At 38.0% G+C, this 14,236-nt stretch overlaps 1 protein-coding gene across 5 annotated transcripts in view; it reads right to left on the bottom strand.

Annotated features, from left to right (window-relative positions):
• Positions 1–575: 575 nt before the first annotated feature.
• ERCC5 (ERCC excision repair 5, endonuclease) overlaps positions 576–14,236 on the bottom strand; it is a 37,846-nt gene continuing 24,185 nt past the window's right edge. For 3 of the 5 annotated variants that reach the window (XM_073349098.2, XM_073349088.2, XM_073349077.2), the window contains exons 12-17: positions 13,985–14,104; positions 8,759–8,972; positions 6,666–6,810; positions 4,074–4,274; positions 3,278–3,362; positions 576–1,915 (exon numbers count right to left, since the gene is read on the bottom strand). In XM_073349098.2, coding sequence (XP_073205199.2) covers positions 1,349–1,915; positions 3,278–3,362; positions 4,074–4,274; positions 6,666–6,810; positions 8,759–8,972; positions 13,985–14,104 — 1,332 coding nt within the window. In that variant the 3' untranslated portion in view covers positions 576–1,348. Of the gene's footprint in view, positions 1,916–3,277; positions 3,363–3,497; positions 3,687–4,073; positions 4,275–6,665; positions 6,811–8,758; positions 8,973–13,984; positions 14,105–14,236 lie in introns of those variants that run through there. The other 2 variants (XM_073349106.2, XM_073349116.2) reach the window with 2 other exon arrangements.

Here is a 14,236-nt window from a genome sequence, read left to right as displayed (position 1 = left end):
CAAAATGGGAGTCATACACATTGTCGTCAGATGTTCGGCTGCATGTGTTCTGTGTGCCATCCCAGCTCTGCGCAAACAGCTGGCACAGCAGACCTCGAGCGAACCGCCCAATCACCACAAGATCCGTTAAGGTATGAAGGCACCTGGCCAGGTTTATTGTTGACGTAGCATGGTCCTAGCTCCCCGGATCAATGTCTACAGTTACATTAGCACATGTATCCCTGTGACAATGGACACAGCTCAGTGAATGGCAGGATTTTCCATTCCCCCCTAGACTGGCCAGAGATACTCCCTTTGAGGCTCCATTTTATACATCAATACAAACTAGTTATGTACTGCTCCTCTGGCAGAGTTAGTTGACACCCTCTGACGTAGTTGATTACGACCCACCATCTTGTACATCTCTATCCATCACACAGTGTCCTGATCTTATCTTTAGGACGGGTCAGTGTATTCTTGTTATCTTTAGGGAATGTGCTGGTATCGAGGTGTTTTGGTACCATCCTTCTGGAATTTGTTTGCATGAGTGCTCTGTGTCTACCATCTCTTAGGAATGTGTATTTTGCAATATCAGCGCTTTTCTTGTCAGATTCTGTGAGCCGGGCTTGCCTCGAGCTCACAGCCTGATTTTGCTTTATATGAGCAAAGTTTTGACCGCAACTTTAGCCCAGGCCTCTGATACAAGGGCTTATGTTTCAGTCCCTCTTCCTCCTACACACATCTGAAGGCAGAAAGTATAATTTAAGATTAATATTACAAGAGATTATTTGTCTTTGGATTCTTTAAATTCTCACAGTGCTGCCATTTCCCTCTTCCGTTACCACACGATTCTGTAGGTTTTTTTCACCATGAGTGATGTAGTAAACAACAGACTTGGAACATGAAACTTTTGAAGACAGGCAGACCGAAGAGGATAAGAGAACCAAAACTGTCTGAACTTATTTTCTTTTCCCCCGTACTCCCAAATTCTGTACATCAGGTCTCAAACTTCACTGAACTGTGAAGTTGATAGATGGTGACGCAATCTCACTTCCTAGGAAATAACACTGACATGTCATCGTTAGGCCCAATTTTGTAAAGTAAATAGGAGTTTTTCCTGAGTTATTTAATGGAAGCTTTCACTGAATAAAAAGACCAACACTGGACCTTTTGAATAATTGTCCTGAAAAAACTGCAGTTCAAAATTGCTAAAACTGCCTCTTATTTAAAAAGTCTTGTCAAAATGTCAATACAATACACAGAAGAAAAAAAAAAGGGGATAATTTACGTTTATTCTTTTCTACCAGACAATTCATTAGAGTATTTACAGATGAAGACTTGATCATAAACAACGCCCCCCCCCACACAGTTAGCACTTTTTCTTTTTTCTTCCTCTCATATTCCATGATTTTCCCTTTTTGCCCTCAAACACAGATCGGGCAGTCACCATGACTGTGTTTTCTTCATCTTCACCCTCACCACTTGAGCTACTAGTCACGTCTTCCTCCTGTCTCACTGCGTTTTTCGGAATTGCTGATTCCTTGACAGTTTTTCCTCTTTTGCTCTTATTTAAAACTTCACTTTCAGAATCCTCCCCTGAAGACCCACTGGATCCTTCTGACAGCTGCACCTCACCAATGAAACCGCCTCCATGGAAACTCTCCTCTTTGGACTTTGAATGTTTTTTCCTTTTTATCCTTTGGCTTTGTGCTGCAGTAGATAGATCCATTGTACCTTGGACAGCTATTTTTCCTTTCCTTTCCTCACCGTGTTTAAATTCTCTTTCTACAACAGCAGTAGCCTCCTGAATTTCATCAGCTATTGCTTCTTTTTCTTTCCTCCGCATACAAGTCACAGCTCTTCGAAGTCTCTGGCTCTTAATGGCTTGCTTCTCATGTTGTGCTAGTCTGAAGAATGAATCAATTCGAAGTTGAGTCTACAAGTATACACAACAATTAAAGAGGTGAAGTTTAGATACCATGGTGATAGGCATTCTATAAATAAAATAGATTATGCAATAGTCTAAATTGGTGTAGAACAAAGACTGCTCAAATAAATGAAATATGAATCACAAGAATATACAGAGTACAAGATGATTTACTAGAAGAGATTAGTAATTATATTACTGTGTAATTACTCAGTAAGTTTTAAAAGCTTCCTTACAGCAGGAAACACTACAGCCCTATTTAAAGAAACAAATTAATGGTTAAGGAAGCAAAATTCCCTGCACGTTTTACAAATACTGTGTTTATGCTTCTAATACGTTATTTGAAGTTACAGCACAAATGAAGACTCCCAGACCTGCAAACACACATACTTATTAGCATATTCTCAAATGCAAATCTATTAACATAATAAAATGATTACTTTACTAAATAAACCCTACAACTATGCTTTTCATTTGCACAAACCAGTGAAATAAAACGTTATTCTCATTGATCAAATGAATTGAAGGCTTACTGCAACATTTTAAGCCTTACCTGCACCCCTTTTGAAAGAGTCACTTAAGATTCCACATTGTTAACAGTGTGTGTGTAGATCTAAAAGTCATCAGTATATTTATGTTATAAAACAAGAAGTATTTTAAAAGCAATTCCTCCATTTATCTACCAACTCCTATATTCAAGGAGCTGCATCTCCCTGCAAGAACTGATGAGATTACTAACATATAAAGCTTTATAGAAAATACAGTACAAACTCATTTAGCCAAACTGTTTGAGAGAACATTTAAAAACATTCAGACGGATCAGGTTTTACATGAATGGAAGACTGGCAAGCCTGCTTTGAAAATCCTAGAGGAGCCAAGCTTCACTGCACCAGAAGTAGGGATTAAATGGGGTTTACCTATGCTGCTTTAGGAATCTGTAATATCAGCTACTGCAGAACAAACAGAAGCCTGAACTCAGGAGTTGACAGGCAGAAGAACCATTAGATTTTACTAATTTACAGCATTTAAAATTATACTAAAGTGCTTCACAGCACACAAACTGTACAACATGTATGCCCAAAAGAATTTACAATCTAATGTTATGTCATTTTAAAAATATATTTACTTACAATTTTAATATCTACATGCATAAGGCCTAATTCCATGCTGACTTACAACTTGTGACAGCCCACAAGTTCAATGGAATTGCAGGGGTTGTAGTTCAGCACAGAAGTTGACCAAGAGTCTGTTAAATGATTTAGGTTTGTAATATAGTTTTTGTTGAAGCTCTGTTGGTTATTTTAAAAATACTACTTTTTAAATTTTCAAGCCAGCGTTAAACAACATAAAATCCTCCAGTAACATGCTTACCTGTTGTGAGTTCAGCTGTTTAAGTACAGGCAAAAGGGCTTCATCTGTCTTTGTCCTAGTCCAGCCAAAGCAACTCTGACAGAATGTGTAGGCAGTTAAGGTTCATCAAAAATTTAAAAAAAACGTTTTACTACCAAAAGTATGAATGTGAAAAATGGAAGTTCCTTACCTAACCACGCATCTCCAAAAAAAAAAAAAAAAAAAAAAAAAAAAAAAAAAAAAAGGATACTGTACCTAAAAGTTTTTTCACTGTAAGATCAAAGGAAATTTCAAGGTTTAATAACTATCACCAGTATTATCCCAAATGTCTTCAGAAAAGCTTATTCTTTTCTATTATTCATAAACTGTGTTTCAAACAACAAAAAGATCCATCTGGCTACATCCAATATTGTTGTAAAAATATGTTAACCTTAAGAAAAGAAAAAACACTCAATGTTTGTATATACACCAGAGGCTTCATTTAGTTAGCTAACTATGGATCAATTACCATCTATTTTTAGACACAGTGCTGTATCTCAAATTGCAATCAGTGCAAGAAATACGTGCACTGTGGCAAGGGAGTACAAATAAAGTGAGGATGGAATCACTGATTTTGTTTGCAGTTTACATTTAGAGTGAAATCCTCCTCATCTTACCTTTGCTTGAAGTGAGTGAGACTACAATATCACTCCTCACGCAAGTGAGACAATCAGAGTTTGATTCTCGGTTATTGAATTTACTAATAGACTCATGCATTCTTTTCTATCAAAGCAACTTTGGTTCACAACTCCAACCAGATAGGATTGTAAAAAGATATTCTCTGATCTGTTCTACATCAGGCCTTCCCCAGATGAATGACCCCTTTGACTCATCCACCACAGGTTTCAGGTAAGCTTTTACTACTGCTGGATTTGGGAAGCCAGGACTCAGCTGCAGTTGCTGCAGTTTTTTCTTTACTTTAGTATCATGTGGATTGGGTCTTATTTTCTTATTCTTCTGAGCTTCAGTCCACCATTCACTGAACAGTATAGGAGGAGAGAGACATACAATTGTTTCAGTAAAATACATTTTACAATATCAAGGGCTATCAGGAGAACTTAAACACTCTTTATTATTATTATTTCTTATTTGTTTCCAGTAGCGCCAAGATATGATTGGCAATTTCCAAACAACAAGGTGGCACAATCTCTGCCCCAAGAAACATACAATCGAACGGCACAAAGATACTTTAGGTAGGAATTCCTCCATTTATCTGCCTGCTGCTACACACAGACATCATGGTAGGAATCTACTATAGACCACCAAATCAGGAAGAGGAGGTGGATGAAGCATTTTTAGAACAAACAGAAATATCTAAAAAACACAAAATCTGGTAGTAATGGGGGCCTTTAACTACCCAGACATGTTTTTCCCATATTACAGAAAATATCTGCTAACTTCTTAGAATCCATTGAGGACAACTTCTTCTATCAGAAAGTGGAAGTAGCCGTCAGGGGGATAGCCATTTGGACTTGATTCTGACCAACGGGGATTAATTGGTTGCTAATCTGAAGCTGGAAGACCATCTGAGTGAAAGCAATCATGAAATGATGACTTCATGATTCTAAGGAAAGGAAGGAGTAAGAGCAGCAGAATAAGGACAATAGACTTCAAAAAGACAGACCTTAACAAACTCAGAGAACAGGTAGGTAAGGTCCCATAGCAGTTTCTCATGGACACAATATTAAAGGCACAACTGCGAACTATTTCAGTGCAAAGGAAACATAGGGAGGATAGTAAGAAGCCAATATGACTCCATCAGGAGCTCTCTAATGACCTGAAAATAAAAAAGGAGTTCTACAAAAAATGGAAACCTTTCCAAATAGCTAAGGAGAAGTACAAAAGAATAGCACAAGCATGAAGGGGCAAAATCGGAAAGGCTAAGGAAAAAAATGAGTTACAGCTAACAAGGGACAAAAAAGGCAATCAGAAGAGGTTCTCAATCTTTCCAGACTACTGAACCCCTTTCAGGAGGCTGATTTGTCTTGTCTACCCCAAGTTTCACCTCACTTAAAAACTACTTGCTTACAAAATCAGACATAAAAATACAAAAAAGTGTCACAGTCACACTATTACTGAAAACTTGCTTACTTTCTCATTTTTACCATATATTATAAAATAAACCACAACCCCCAGGTTGGGAAACACTGATATCGTATACAATGTAGCATAAACAAGTCATTCTCTGTATGAAATTTTAGTTTGTACTGACTTTGCTAGTGCTTTTCATGTAGCCTGTTGTAAAACTAGGCAAATATCTAAATGAGTTGACATACCCCGTGGAAGACCTCTGTGTACCCCTGGCTGAGAACCACTGACTTAGATAATGGAGTGTAGAGTATGCTTAGAAAATTTGTAGATGACACCACCTCCGAGGGGCTGCTAGCACTTTGGAGGACAGGATCAGAATTTAAAATAACCTTGACAAATTTGAGAATGGGTCTGAAATCAACAAGATTAAATTCAAGACAGACAAGCACAAAGTACTACACTTAAGGAAAAAAATCAAATGCACAACTACAAAATGGGGAATAAATGGCTAGGTGGTAGTACTACTAAAAAGCATCTCGGGGTTACAGTCAGTGTTCCTTCTAATTTTTCCCACGCATGTGTGGAATGAATTTTGTTACATGCACCAATATGTGGGGTGACATATGATACATCATCACCTCCATATTGGTGCACGTAACAAAATTCATGTGGCGGGGGGTGAGGCCGAGGGGTTCGGAGTGTGGGAGGGGGCTCAGGGCTGGGGCAGAGGGTTGGAGTGTGGGGGGAGGTGAGGGCTTCAGCTGGGACTGTGGGCTCGGGCTGGGGGAGAGAGAGAACTCCCCTCGGCTCTCTGTCCCCCAGAGCAGCACCTGGGCAGGCAGGGAGTGGGGGGGAGAACAAGACAACTGAGGGGGGATCTGACAACAGTACTCAAATATAGTAAGGGCTGTTATAAAGAGCACTGTGATCAATTGTTCTCCATTTTCACTGAATGTAGGACGCTGCAGATTGAGCCCATTACGTCGTAAGGGAGATTTAGGTTAAATATTAGAAAAAAACTTTTTAATTATAAGGGTAGCTAACTCTGGAATAGGCATCCAATGGAGGCTGTAGAATCCCCACCATTGGAAGACTTTAAGAAAACACTGAAGAAACACCTATCAGGGATGGTCTAGGTGTATGTGGTCCTCCCTCAGCAGAGGGGGCTGGACTTTGTGACTTTTTGAGATCCCTTCCAAACCTATGATAGCTATGTTGTTTTCTATAGTAACCCCTACTCTTCACCTATATTCGCAATATCTGTTACATGTTAAAGTGATAGAAAAATATGCAAAACTAACATCTGCATTATGGAAAAAAAAAATCAAATAAATCATACGTGAATTTTAAGAGAGGTTCCATTCCATGCCCAGGGAATTCGTTTAAAATCTCCATTGCTGTTACATAGCCAACAGATGGGATTCCTTCAGTGTAATCACTTCCAAGCAAATAGGCCAAATTAATTAACTTGCTTCTGTCTAACCCTGCAAGACAGAAAACGTAAACCAGACATTATTCTATGAATTTAAGCTCTGTTCTCCCACAGACAACAGTAGTACATTATCTGAAAATAAAAACAGTAACAGGAAAAAGCACAGGCATTGACAGAGATCAAAGCTACTCTGATTCAAGGTCAGGGCTTGCTTTATATTCTGGACCAATCTCAAAACATTACTGCTGGTCCAACCACTAGCGATTGCTTTAAGGTACTGTATCTGACAACCCCTTAGAGTCAAAATTAAATGCTGTTTGGAACCCTGGGGACTTCATTAATTTTTGGCCTATAAGTTATTTTACATCTAAAAAAAGAAAATCTACATCTCACCCCATTTTCAATTCTGACCTAAGTTTAGTGGCTTTGATATCAGGAATTCAGAGACAGAACCATTGCTGCACACAACCTTCTGCAGTCTGGAATCACAGTATTCAAATGGCTTAAAAGCAGTGGTTCTCAAACTGTGTGGTCTATGCTCCCTGGCTGGAGGCTGATCACACTGTGTTGACAGGGTGATGATGTTCATTGTTTCAAGTTGTACCTACAGGCCTCCAGGCTCTTTTGAAACAGCTGGAAAGGAAGAGGAGACATCAACCTAGCTGCCACTACTAGGAATTGGTGTTACAAGAGGACAAAAAACCAGAACCACTACTCAGGGACTGGATCCACCAGCTTACTCCAGAAATTACTTCAATGGAGAGGGAGAAGGGAGGAGCTTGCATGCTAGGATGGTCCATCAGGCAGCTAATCAGAATGTCTGTATGTCCATGGCAGCAGGAGAGAAAGACCACTGGGCATAGGGAACCATGTGCAAAAGAAAGGAAGAACAGGAAAGATAGAAGACAAAGTGAAACTGATTTTTTCCCAAAACAGACCAAAACCAAATATATCACAGATAGTTAAAAACACAAATAATTTCAGAACACTTCTTTTCCACATAAGAAATTGCAACCGCTGCGACAAAGGCACAAATAAAGTAATCAGAGAAAAAAAAGATACTTGCTTTTATACACTCACACCCCAACTTTGATATTTTCTCCACTTATCTTCTTGAACTGCTGTAGCTACTCTTGCATATAGAAATAAGAAGTGTTTATCACATCAGCCACAGAACTGGACAAAAATGACTTTGCTGGGAGAACGAACCACAGCAGGAAAACAAATACTTTTTCCATTACGTAAAACTATTGAAAAGTTTTGCATGATCAATCATCAATAACCACATTAAAATATTGTTTCAAATCTCTAAACTAGGAGTTTTGTGGTAGTTTTGCCAAAGTAATGGCTGAGGAAGAGCTGGAATGCGCAGAAATTGTTCCTAATAAATTAGGTGACAGACACACAAGTTTAAAAGTTCAACAGTTTACTATGTACCATGGCTAAAAATTTTGTTCAGACCAGTATATTTTTTTCATCTTTGATCTTCCACAAGCAATCAGAAGGAAAAATATTACCATGGGTTAATTAGTCATTGAAAATCTTTCTACAAAGTGATTTAATCCATTAGATCCCTTTATAACACGTTTGTCAGTATGTCCAAAAGAAACTTCTATTTAGAGAAGTTTGTAATCTGCCTATATAAATTTGCTCTGACTAAAACTATGCATAGTTTTTTCTCTTCTTCACACAAAATGTGAATGTTTACCAGAAAACAGACTTGCATTTCATACATGGTAGCCACTATTACTATCATAATTAGGTCACTAGCCTAGCCCCAGTGCAACAGATGGCTGTGAATTCAGACAGATTACTTCATGCACAAACCAACATAAAAGGCTGGTATCTGATGTGACTTTGATCTCTCTCAATAAAAGTTATCACCACAATAGTTATATGATTCTGAATGAGTTCCAGTATTAAAAAGATACAGAACAAAACTGCCTATCAAAAACAAGCAAACAAACAATATATCCAGCATATAAGAACTTGCACCTTACCTAGCTGGTTTTGAATATCCACATATTGGTAATATTCCACATACTTGTTTTGACTGAAGAAATTTTTATAAACATGCCGCGCTCCAAATAGCCAAATATCACTATCATCAGTGATTGTCCCAGAGGTCTGATCAGTAAGGTCCAAGACAGCACACTGAGCCTCTGCCTCCATGGGTGCTTCAATGTAAGGAACACCAAACAGACGGAGAAGTTCCTACAGAAAGTGGGGAGTGGGGTTAATACTTCATCGAAAAGGATAGCTCATAATACATGCCTGCTTGACTCAAAAATGAGCTTGGTTCACATTTGGATAATGTTTACCCATTCATAACAAACCTAAACAATTTACATTAAAAAGTCAAGGGGCCAAATCCTACTTATCTTACTTACAAGTACTGCCAGGAAAGTCAACTGTTACACTATCACCTTACTTTGGTGGAGTTTGAGGATTTTAGTTTCTGACCCACTCGAGCCTATCATGGTTTTCTGTTTTCTAGGGGAGGTAGCCCTAAGATGTGATGATGGGGTCTGGAATGGCAGTTCCCCCCAGCCCCATCCTGTACCCAGGATGAGCTGAACTGGAGAGGAGATGGGGGCAGGGACATTCCCCGCCATCCCCAGCTCTCCAACCGAGATGCCATGCTGACCTCATAAGGAAGAAAGCAGCCTTCACCAGTTGGATAGGTCATTATTTTGTCAGCTATACTCTCTTTGGATTCAGTTCCATAAGCCTAACACATGGCAAGTAGCACCTTATTCTGTGAGGAAACCCATTACTATGAAATGTGAGCTAGTATGGAAGACGACAGTTCAAGAATATAAGGTGTCAGGCAAGCTGTATTTAATGCAAATATGTGCAGGAACAGGAACAGAACATGCTTCAAAAGCATGTGTCCATTGGCTCTCTTTTTAATAGAATATATCTAGGAACAAAGTATCTAAGTCCAGAGACAAAAGAACAGAAATCAGTTTTTATAGATTTTGAGGTCTTATCTGATCATCTAGTTTTATCTCCTGCAAAACACATGCCATCAAATTTCCCATAGTAACTTCTGCAACAAACCCACAACTTCTGGTTGAATTAGAGAATACCTTTCAGAAAGACATAGTCTTGATTTAAATACTTCAAGTGACAGAGAATCCACCACATTCCTTTCTAAGTTGTTCTAATGCTTAGTTATCCTCACTGTTAAAAATTTGTGCTTTATTTCCAGGCTGAATTTGTCCACTTTCAGCTTCAAGCCACTGGATCTAGTTATAGCTGTTAGCAGATGGCTGTTTAATCTAGCAATCAGAAATCTTTTCCCCCATGTCGGTACTTGTAGACCATGATCAAGTCACCCCTTAACTGTCTCTTGGATAAGCTAAATGCTCCCTCTAAATTTTTCTCCCTGTACTTCTCAATTCCAAAATGACTGAAAACTGGCTATGTAGATCACTAACTTAGAGGGGAAAACACTCAGCCTCCTTAACTGTTTAATTCATACAAGTTACTCATATAAATATTCTTTTAGGAAAGTGAAGTATTACAAGGCTTGAAAAATCCTCAAGCATGTTTGGCAGCAGACACCACTTTAATTCTGGTGTTCCCAATTTACAGATTCCAGGAAGTTCGCTTTGGACTTCACTATTGCAATGATTTAACGTGAAGGGTGCTCCACTTCTATAAATGATGTAGCATAAAACAGGAAGACAAACAGTTGTGGGCAAGTAATTTTATAGCCGTACTTCTGACCATGAAAGGTAGCAATAACATCCTAGAATTTTTGTATTTGTATTTCTAAAAATTCTTATTGTAATATGAATGAATGGTATGTTTACATGGGTCAGCGGTGCGGATAAATCATCTTTAGAAAGGTGTTCTGATAAACAAGTTTCTGACTGGACTCTGCTAAATATGCTGTTGTGTGACATAACTCCAGTTATGTACCATGTACACTCTCTACACAATTTCTTCCCCCCCCCCCCCCATCTATGGAAACTACTCTCCCCCATTTCTTCTCCTTCCTCCCTTCTGCAAAGCATGGTTGTGCATTAGTGGATCATTTTATAGTATTTTCAGGCTGATATTATTCATTTTTATCTAATGCTACCAAAGATATAATGTTTACATTTTTTAGGGCTGTTGATTAAATCAGAGTTAACTCATGAGATTAACTCAAAAAAATTAATTGTGATTAATCGCAGTTTTAATCGCACTGTTAAACAATAGAATATCAATTGTAATTTTGGATATTTTTCTACATTTTTATAATATATATTGTATTCTTTGTTGTAATTGACATCAAAGTGTACATTATTTTTCATTACAAATATTTGCACTGCAAAAACGATAAAGAGAAATCGTTTTTTCAATTTGCCTCATACAAGAACTGCACTCAAAAACAAAATGTAGAACTTCAGATCCTACCAATCCACTCAGTCCTACTTCTTCTTCTGCCAATCGCTAAGACAAACAAGTTTGTTTACATTTACAGAGATAATGCTGCCCTCTTCTTATTTACAATGTCACCTGAATGTGAGAACAGGCATTTGCATGGCACTTTTGTAGCCGGAATTGCAAGGTATTTACATGCCCCTACATGCTTCAGCCACCGTTCCAGAAGAAAATGCTTCCATGCTGAGACGCTTGTTAAAAAAATAATGCGTTAATTAAATTTGTGACTGAACTCCTTGGGGGAGAATCGTACATCCTCTGCTCCGTTTTGTCTGCATTCTGCCATATACTTCATGTTATAGCAGTCTCAGATGATGACCCAGCACATGTTCTTCATTTTAAGAAGACTTTCACTGCAGATTTGACAAAATGCAAAGAAGAAACCAATGTGAGATTTCTAAAGACAGCCACAGCACTAAACTCAAGGTTTAAGAATCTGAAGTGCCTTCGTGTGGAGCATGCTTTCAGAAGTCTTAAAACAGCAAAACTCCACTGTAGAAACAAAAGAACCCGAACCACCAAAAAAGAAAATCAACCTTCTGCTGGTGGCATTTGACTCAGATAATGAAAATGAGCATGCATCGGTCCACACTGCATTGGATTGTTATCGAGCAGAATCTATCATCAGCATGGACGCATGTCCCCTGGATGGTGGTTGAAGCATGAAGGGACATATGAATCTTGAGTGCATCTAGCATGTAAATATCTTGCGACGCCGGCTACAACGGTGCCACAAGACCGCTGGTTCTCACTTTCAGGTGACATTGTAAACAAGAAGAGGGAAGCATTATCTCCTGCAAATGTAAACAAACTTGTTTGTCTGAGTGATTGGCTGAACAAGAAATAGGACTAAGTAGACTTGCAGGCTCTTAAATTCTACAGTTTTATTTTTGTACATAATTCTATATTTGTAAGTTCAACTTTCACGATAAAGAAATTGCACTACAGTACTTGTATAGGATGAATTGAAAAATAATATTTCTTTTGTTTTTTTTACAGTGCAAATACTTGTAATCATATAAATAAATATAAAGTAAGCACAGTACACTTTGTATTCTGTTGTAATTTAACTATATTTAAAAAAGTAGAAAACATCCAAAAATATTTAAACAAACAGTATTCCGTTATTGTTTAACAATGCGACTCATCGCACGATTAATTTTTTTCAGAGAACCCTTGTTTGAACTGTGTTCTGTGCCCTGTTAAAGTCTGTTTCAAAACAATTTGCTCAGCTTTACTGTTAAATTAGGCTCAGTTACAGCATTAATAGTCTGTCTGCCATCATGTGGCTTTCAATATCTCAAGCTCTTACCAAAGTACAATTAATTGGTGGGGGGTTAAAATCACATCATGGTGAAAGTATGAGGAAGCCTTTTAATCCGAGAAACTGGGACACAATGTATACCGTATGAACGATCCTCCTTTTTCTCCAAAGAAAACCTGCAAATTAGTATTTTGGAACATAGTTTACAAATATTAGATCATTTATACCACCACTGTATGTTATTTCATGGGGTGTCAAGTCAGTATAGTCTTTAATCAAAACCAGATACCTTTAAACCTATAAGTATTTAAATCAAGATAGGATCTCTTTCTAAAAGATATGCTATAGCTCTAACAAAAGTTATGGGTTTGATGCAGATATTACGGGGTGAGGCTCTTTGGCCAGTGGTATGCAGGAGGCCAGATAATAATCATAATGGTCCCTTCTGACCTTAAAAATCTACAGGAAACCTTAACTGACTACAGTTTACCGGCATTAAAATTAGAGTGATTCTATGTTATTGTGAGGGGGGAGGGGTTTCGCTCCCACCTGACTTTCCATATAAAATGATACAATGTTGTAAAGGTAAAAAGTCGGGGGGGGGGGGTAGCATTCAAGCATACTTTTCATTCGACTATGATAAACACGAAATCTAAGCCCCACAAAAGTGAAAATTCTGTAAGGATTCAAAAAAATACTATTGTGTAGATGTGCAGTAACCAGAGCCTGACACAGAGAGTACTTACACTTCCAAAAAATCAGCTACTAACATGACCTCAATTGGTAAGAAATGCAAAAAAATGAACACAGTCTGTAAAGCCTGATATGGCGCACCCAAGCATAATCCAAAAGACTTTTTTAGTTTTCATAGAATTATAGAAATGTAGGGCTGGAAGGGACCTTGGGAAGTCCTGTGCTGATCATCCTTGATATGTGTTCTGATCTTAAAAACCTCCAACGATAGGGATTCCACAATCTCCCTTGGAAGCCTATACCAGAGCTTAACCACCTTTATAGTTAGAAAGGTTTTCCTAACATCTAACTTAAATCTTCCTTGGTGTAGATTAAGCCCATTACTTCTTGTACTTCCTTCCGGGAACTTGGAGAACAATTGTTTGTGTATATTTTCAAAAATTGTACATACAAGTTGCTGCATTTCACCTTATAAAGGCTTTTTAATTTCTATTCAATCTTATTGCTCCCTTCTCTTGCCCCACACTAAAAAATATAAGCTTGATACTTGAAAAAAAAAAAAAGGGAAGATATTTTCCCTTATTTATTCATGAAATATAAACTGTAACTGCGGAGTGTAACAGTAGTTATTTCAGGCATTTTGAATCTGAGACACATGTTCTTCTTCTAATACTCTCTCAAGTAGGCTGAGGAAAGAAAACAAGCTCGTAAGTGAGAAAAGTGATCCAGAATTAAACATTGTAAATAGCGTTTGATATACTGTTTGACTTGCCAAGAGGTACAAACAGTGATTTTTATTTTTAATGTCAATATGACCTTCAATAAACATTACCTGACTTTCCAAGAACATCTGTCCTGTTACAGTGGCAGCAATACGTTCTTGCTGTTGTTTTTGAGCCTGAAGCATGTTTTGCTCAACAGAAAGGTTGTTCTCCAGAGCTTCCAATTCCTCCTGCATATTAAATAAAAGCAAAGTTTGGTCATACCAGAGAAGTATATATTGTTTATACATATATATGTGCTTGACTATCATTACAATAGGAGCCTGTGCACCACTAATTCACACAGATGCCTGTTTTCATAC

This window comes from Lepidochelys kempii, chromosome 1 (assembly GCF_965140285.1).
Source record: "Lepidochelys kempii isolate rLepKem1 chromosome 1, rLepKem1.hap1, whole genome shotgun sequence".
NCBI classification, from domain to species: domain Eukaryota; kingdom Metazoa; phylum Chordata; order Testudines; family Cheloniidae; genus Lepidochelys; species Lepidochelys kempii.
The sequence above is the reverse complement of the archived record's forward strand: the minus strand, read 5'-3'. Positions and strand labels throughout refer to the sequence as shown.